The sequence below is a fragment of the Callorhinchus milii genome, unplaced genomic scaffold (assembly GCF_018977255.1).
Source record: "Callorhinchus milii isolate IMCB2004 unplaced genomic scaffold, IMCB_Cmil_1.0 Scaffold1, whole genome shotgun sequence".
Lineage (NCBI taxonomy): Eukaryota > Metazoa > Chordata > Chondrichthyes > Chimaeriformes > Callorhinchidae > Callorhinchus > Callorhinchus milii.
In genome coordinates this window covers 57,287,078-57,294,647 of record NW_024704742.1, presented here as the reverse complement: position 1 = coordinate 57,294,647, position 7,570 = coordinate 57,287,078, and the positions used below count along the sequence as shown (strand labels likewise).

Sequence of the window (7,570 nt, the reverse complement as noted above, 5' to 3'; positions counted from 1 at the left end):
GGCTTCTTGGAGCTGGACTGGCTCCAAGGTAATAGATTTGGGAACCTGTTGTTGTCAGCCTGTGCCGAATACTTTCCAGAATTCCAGGGAGAGAGTGCGGATTCCATTCCAACAACCTATCGCTGGGATTTCCATGTGTAGGTGGGACGCATGGAGTTCTCAGCTTCGTTTGGATACTCTTAAGCACGGTGATGGGTTTCTGCATGTGTCAAGACACCCGGTTGACCCCCAAAAAATTGCTGGGACTTGCTCCAGTGCATTACTAAGGGAACATTACTAATAATCCCTCCAAAACCAAAAGCAATAATAAATTGGTCATTTTCAATCTACGACTGTTTGTGGGACATTGCTGTGCACAATTGGCTGCCGCGTTCGCCCACAAATATACAGTCAATTCACTTTACAGTGTGTTCTGTGAAGCACTTTGGGACGTCCTCCCGACGTGAAGAGCGCTATATCAAATGCAAGGATTATTATTATTATTAACGTTGCATTGTCAGGTGCCATCCTTTGGATGAGATGCTAACATGGACATTAACAATCCCACAGTACTATTCAAAAAGTGATGAGAGTTTCTCCTTATGTCCTGGGCAACAATCCTCCAAATTAAACAAAAGTCATTCACTTAATAATAAAATAATCTTTGCATTTCATACAGTGCATTATCACATCATGGAGACTTTGCAAAGTGCTTTACAGGATTTACTCTAAAGTACTGTAATAATAAAAAATCTTTACATTTGGTACAGTGCTTTTCACGTGAGGAGGTCTTCTCAAAGCATTTCACAGAATATGCTGTAAAGTAGTAACTCTTCTGTGGGTGAATGCAACTGTGAATTGGTGCACAGCAATGTTCCATAAACATTCACAAAGTGAATGACCAGTTTTATTTTAGGGATTGCTGCTAGGACACTGTAAGAAACTCTTCTTTTCAAATAATGTTAAGGGATGTTTAGCAACCATACACCTGAATGGGCAGACAGGGCCCCGATTTAACATCTCATCTAATGGACGGCACCTCCACCAGTGTAGTACACCCTCTATACTGCACTGGAATGTCAGCTCAGCAGAGTGCCACCTCGATGTGGGGCTTGAATATTTCGCCCACAAAATAGTTAATTTACTTTACACTATATTCTGTAAAGCGCTTTGAGACATCTCAAAGACATGATAAGGCACTATATCAATGCAAGGATTATTATTTATTGTTGTTCATCCCACAACTTTATAATCCAACAACAAAATTATATTTGTATAACGCCTTTCACATCAGGAGGACGTCCCAAGGTGCTGGACAGTCAATATTTCGGACCTGAGCTGATGGTTGGGATCGGGGAGGGTGGAGGGCTTGAACTGTATCCTCTGTGTGATGGGAAACCAATGGAGTTGGGTAAGGATGGGGGTGATAGGGTTGCGGAGCCTGGTGCGGGAGAGGACACAGGCTGCAGAGTTCTGGATGATCTGCAGCCAATGGAGGGAGGAAGTTAGGGAGGCCGACAGTTTGCGTAGTCGAGGCTGGATGTTATGAATGTCTGCATGAGGGTATCGGCGGCCTGCGGTGAGAGATACTGGCGGAGCCGGACAATGTTGCAGCGGTGGGGGTTAGGCGGAGTGGATCGTGGCACAGATATGGGGTAGAAAGGACAGTTGAGGGTCAAACAAGACATCAAGGTTCTGTAGTGGCTTAGTAAGGTGGCGTGTGGTTCCTTGGACGGTGATGCTGTCAGTGACTGAGATGTGGAGACGCTAATAGGAGCCAATCAGGAGAACCTCAGTCTTGTTGACATTGAGCTGTGGAAAGTTAGTTCTCATCCTTGATGTCTGACAGACATTCTATCAAGACAGCAGTGGTCCTGGAATACAGGAGGCAGAGAGATAGAGTTGGGTATCATCCGCATACATGTGGAAGTTGATCCCATGTCTGCGGATGAAGTCACCAAGAGGGAGCATAAAGATATTGAAGAGGAGGGGACCAAGGACAGAGCCCTGAGGAATGCCACACGAGACGATGTGGGGGCTAAAGGAGAAACTGTTTGTGTAGATGAAGCGGAGATAGTGTGAGATAGGATCTGAACCATTCAAGGACAGAGCCGTGAAGGTTGAGGTGAGAGGAGAGTTTTGTAGTCCAATGTGGAGGGAGCGGTTGACAGAAGGGTGTGTAGGGAGGGGGGGTCCAGGTTGTGAGGCAGGGGTGGGAGGAATGGGAATGAGGGGTTGGCTCCCCGGGTCTGTGTCCGGGTTGGCTGGCAAGTGTGGTGGGGAATGGGGCAGTCGGTGTGGCTGCTGCTGGACAGCCAACGCCGAGCACCACGGTGAGCCCGGCGTAGGATTCCCAGGCTGGAGCAGAGGGAGGTTGTGGGAGGGTCAAGTGGGGATAGAAGGCGAGAGGGACGGAGAGAGAGGACAGAGCGGGAGAGATGCAGAGGGGAGAGGGTTTGGGGTCAGAGCGGCAGCCATAATGCGCACGCGGGGACCGGGAGTGAGCAGTCAGGTGGATGGCATTGGCCCATAGGCTGGGGCAGCAAATCCAACAGGGCCATGGTGGGCCCTGATGCGAGCCCCGGGGGGTGGGGGGGGGGGGAGCGCAGAGGTTTTTTCTTTTGCGAGCGCACACTCCTGAAACTATGACATCAGCAGTTCCCCCGCCCCACCCCAAAATGTCACAGAGGACGAGGAAGCAGAGAGAGTCCTGGTCGTAGATGGGACAAAATGTCTTTTGTCACTTTGACGAAAGCTGATTCTATGATGTGGGTGACACGGAAACCCGATTGGAGGGGTTGGTGAAGGGAGAGGGAGGAGCGAAGCAACAACTTGTTCCAGGACCTTGGAAAGGAAAAGGAGGTTGTTGATGGGGTGGTAATTTGAGAGCAAGATGGGTCCAGGGAGGGTTTTTTAAGGATAGGAGTAATTACGGACATTTTTAAAGGGATGGGATGGTGCCAGTAGATAGGGAGAGGTTTATGATGTCTTTGAGTAGGGGAGGTGGAACTGGGAGGTAAGGAGAGGGGTAGGGATGGGGTCGAGAGAGCAAGTGAGTGTATGTGTACATGTATGTATACATTTCAGCTCAGTGTATGTGTGAACAATACATAGAACTGAATTTTTTTTCGTATTTAATATCTTGATTGATGTTGGGTAGGACATCTCAATTTGTGCATAGGTATATCCCAATTACTGCAGTGATCACAATGAAATACACAAAACATACTTTTATTTAGTTTTGCCAACCAGTTTGTAGATCTCTTGGTTCTTGTGTACAAAACATTTACACTGCCAAGCGTTTTATTTAAGCAACCATTTAATATCATTCTTAGGGTGATATAAATTAAATATGTAATCTTGTTAAAGCTTTCAGTGTTTTCTTCATTTCACCTCAGGACATTTGTGCAACAGGTGCGGCATACACAAGTATAAAAAGAATGTTACAATAGTGCATTTATGACAACTGTACATACTTTCACCTAAGTGCAGCTTTCATTTGTGCTTCCATTCCAAGTTTCCCTATGCCAGTCTCCCTATTAGAGATGGATGTTTAAAATAAGGCATTTTGGAAATCAACACCATTGAACAGTGACCTGCTCTGAAATTTTTGGCTCATAATACAAAATACGAATACGTAATCTGCTAGGGGGTCATTGCAAAGTATCTGTTAAGAGTTTTATCAATTTTTGAATCATCAAGGCCAATAATTAGGTTTGCTTAAAAAAAGGTTCATTTTCTTTACAGTTTACATTTTGATGTTTGCATAAAGTTCGTCAAGTTGTGAACGGAAGTATTTCCTTAGTTCTGCTCTCTTTGCCTTGAATGTTGGAGTCAGAAGGCCACTTTGAACAGTTAACATCTCAGGATGGAGAACGATATCCTTCACCTTTAGAAGGTAAGAAACAAAGATTATCAGAGATGGAGTCCAGGATTTGTTGTAGGCGTTAGTTTTTTGGGTACAGATGCACTGGACTTGAACTAAGTCCAAACAGAAGAATTAGAACAGAAGATCATGGATAGTTCTTGTGCTGCTGCATGAAAAAGCTGATTTTAGCTTTTGAGGCAGTCATAATCTCTTGCAGCCTTTAGTTTCCTTCTTATTTATACCATAATCCACATCTTCTGATGCATTGAAATCTCAATTACGGTAGCGAGACAGATACTTTGTCCAGTATCTGTCCAGGACTCATGAAATTAAGTAAATGACAACAATAAATCAATCAATCCTTACATTTGGCATAGCATCTGTCACATTAGGATATCCCAAAGCGCTTTACAGGATATACTGTACAGTAGGGAGTCTCTGCTTTTTGTGGGCAAATGTGACAGCCAATTTGTGCACAGCAATGTCCCACAACCATGAAGTGAATGACCAATTTTTCTGGAGGATTATCAGCCAAGACACCAGGAGAAATTTATTTTCTTCAAATAGCATCATGGAATCTTTTTCACCTACCTGAATAAGCAGACAGTAAAGATACTGTCTTAAATTTTCAATAAAAGGACGGCACCTTAAACAACACAGGATCTCCCCTAGAAGTTTTCATGAAATGTCAGCCCAGACTGTAAGCTCAAAGTCCCGATGTGGATTTGAACCCAAAACTCAGCCAACAATGTTACCAATAATGCAAAAACTGACAAATGATATAATGTTAAGAAACAACAACAACGACAACAAGATTCCATTTATAGAGCTCCTTTTACGTCGGGAGGACGTCCCAAGAAAGAAGTAAACTACTTTGAATCAATTAATAGATGTTACATGCTATAAATCTAAAACCAGAAACACTCACTTGTTCAAACGACTTGAGTCCAGATTCCTTTCCAAGAGCCACCATGTCTTCTAAAACAGCTTGTTTAACTTTCTACAAGGAAGAAAAGTTGATTTTTTTAAAAAAAATAAGTGAACAAAAAGGGTTAGTATTTCTGGAGAATCATTTAATTTATGAACTAGTTGCTTAACGGAAATGAACTGATGTAGATTGTACAATATTTCAGGCAAGTCTTGTTTTAATTTCAAAGGACATCTACATGGCGTTTATTCTGCAGAACAAAAAAAGTACAGACAACTGGCTAAGTGTCTCTCTTTATTTAAAAAAGCTCCCTTAATACTTACTGGGCTTTCCAAGTGGGGAATGGAGCCGCAAATGATTTTTTTTTGCACCATCTACATTTATACTGTTTCAGTACGATCGTAGTGCTGCTACTGCCAGCAAGTCAGATGTTGTTAAAACTAGGAGATCAAACTGCAGCAAAGATTTGGGAATTTCCTTCAAACAACTTTGAAAGATCCAGAGGTGAACAGATGGTATGGAGAGACCCAATGTTCGCAGAATTATGGCTCAGACTTATGTGATAGTTTAGTTTTACTAATGTTTAAACCTACAACAATATTAAAAAGTTGCAATATACTCCTGAAAATACTGCTTCTAAAACTTCAGAAGGGTAATAATCAGCTGGATGACAAACTGCAATTTTACACAACGATGTGGTCTCACCTGATTTTTGCACAATTCCTCATATGCTCCTCTAACTCCTGTCTTTTGTGCCCATTCAGAAAATGTTTCAGGATCAGGCACCACAATACCTACCAGACAGGCCTACAATAAAACAAACAATATTGAACATTACCCAACAAAAAACATTCAAAAGCATAAGGTCATCTAAAAACTTGACTTAAGATTTTCATTTCAGATTATGGATTTACAGCCTGCCCAAGGATATAATGTAACCCCATCCCCCTCAACAAGAACCGACCATATAAAATGGGTACCGTCACCCTGTTAGTATTGGTTAAGCAGAGGTTGAGAGCTTGGCTAATAAAACAAACAACTTGCATTCATATAATCCCCTTTACACAAGGTAGCATCTTGTAGTGCTTAAAACATAAACAGGGCAAGAAATGAGTGATGTAATAAAAAGTAACAAAATTATATATTGGAATTTCACACCACCTCAGCATTTGAAAGAGCAACACATGTTAACATGTTCTTCAGCAGAGCCTGTGTAATGCACCATTGCATCACATTCTGGTAAAGGACGATACCCAAAGTGCTGTATTAACCTGCCTTGTTCTGATGCTCATTCACACTGTGGATTCACAGTGTGGTTTCATTTAATCTCCCCTCCCTAATGTTAGTGATTCTACTTTAAGACAATATTTAGCTGCCTTCTTTTGCCTGCATACACATCACTAAGTATATTGAACAATAATGTTCAGGTTATTCCTGGTATTGGAGAGGACAACAGGAACATTGCAGAGCACTGTGGATGCAATGGTAATTCAGCAGAATTTGTACAACAACAACTTGCACTTATATAACGTGCTCCACACAGGGTAGCATGTCAGAGCGCTTAACAGTGGCGGAGCCTGACTCCGAGCCGGGGGGAGGTAATCGTAAGCACGTTCAAAGTGGAAGGTTTTCAGGCAGGACTTGAAAAGAGGGAGAGAGGGGGCAAGGCAGAGGGATTGAGGGTACTGTGTCTTCCAAGCAGACATTTTTACAAAATCAAGAGGGAAGAATAACATGAAAATATTTAAGTTTGATACAGATCTTTTGGTTTGCACATTGCACAAGATTCCAATGAATTTAGAAAGGTTAAATAGCAGGTGAAATACATTTGAACACTCGGATGCAGTGCAATTAAATCTAAAAATAGGGACTAGATGCCTAAGCACTGAAGCATTCATAAATGGATTCTGTGCTGGTACTAACCTGCAGACTTTCACCATAAACATACACCTGGGCAACTGGTGTACTGCGCACATAGACATTTTCAATTTTCTCTGGTGCAATATACTCTCCCTGAGCAAGTTTAAATATGTGCTTCTTCCGGTCAATAATCTTCAGAGTGCCGTTCTGTGCAGAAAAAAAAACACTCTCAGCATCTTTAAAATACCAATGATACTTACATTTGATTCACTGCCTTTTGCCATCAGGAAGACTTCTGAAATTGCTTTGAAGGATATACTGTATTTTGTACATAAGACGGGTAATGGTAAGAACACCTTACTTAAGGTTGCCTCACCTTACAAACATTTTACTGGTATACTATAGCTGAAAAAAAAACCAAGAAGCTACTGTCAAATAAATCAATGCTATTTCCCTAACTAGATCCTCTAAAATATATTTAGAGGATATAGGTAACCTCGTGATGATGAATTGCTATGAAAATAAAATCACTTCTATATTATAAACTTATAAAGATAAGTTGAAAGTTACAATTCACTGTGTTTTAGCATACACAGAAATTGGGAGATATGGCACATTGGTATAATATTTACTGAGGGATGGGAGATGTAGTGGGTTAGCACACTGGTGCTCAAAATAAAGATCAGGAAATTATGAAAGATTATGGTTTATCTGGATTTGTGGAAGATTGTGGAAGCCATTCGGTGAAGTGAAATAAATGTTTTAATTAACAACACTTTGCATTTATACAGTGCTCTTCACGCGGGGTAGCATCTGCGAATATTTGCAAACCGCTTTTTCAAGTTTGCAAAACCGATCACATGGATGCTAATGGATTCAACACACAAATCATTATAAATTAAAGTAATTGTATAGGACTTACATCAAACAATACA

At 41.6% G+C, this 7,570-nt stretch overlaps 1 protein-coding gene across 3 annotated transcripts in view; it reads right to left on the bottom strand.

Annotated features, from left to right (window-relative positions):
• Nucleotides 1-3,194: 3,194 nt before the first annotated feature.
• The window catches only part of acsl1a (acyl-CoA synthetase long chain family member 1a), a 35,847-nt gene continuing 31,471 nt past the window's right edge, over nucleotides 3,195-7,570 (bottom strand). For all 3 annotated transcript variants that reach the window (XM_007892834.2, XM_007892833.2, XM_007892835.2), the window contains 4 exons: nucleotides 6,699-6,842; nucleotides 5,481-5,582; nucleotides 4,776-4,847; nucleotides 3,195-3,868 (listed from right to left, as the gene is read on the bottom strand). In XM_007892834.2, coding sequence (XP_007891025.1) covers nucleotides 3,728-3,868; nucleotides 4,776-4,847; nucleotides 5,481-5,582; nucleotides 6,699-6,842 — 459 coding nt within the window. In that variant the 3' untranslated portion in view covers nucleotides 3,195-3,727. The remainder of the gene's footprint in view (nucleotides 3,869-4,775; nucleotides 4,848-5,480; nucleotides 5,583-6,698; nucleotides 6,843-7,570) is intronic.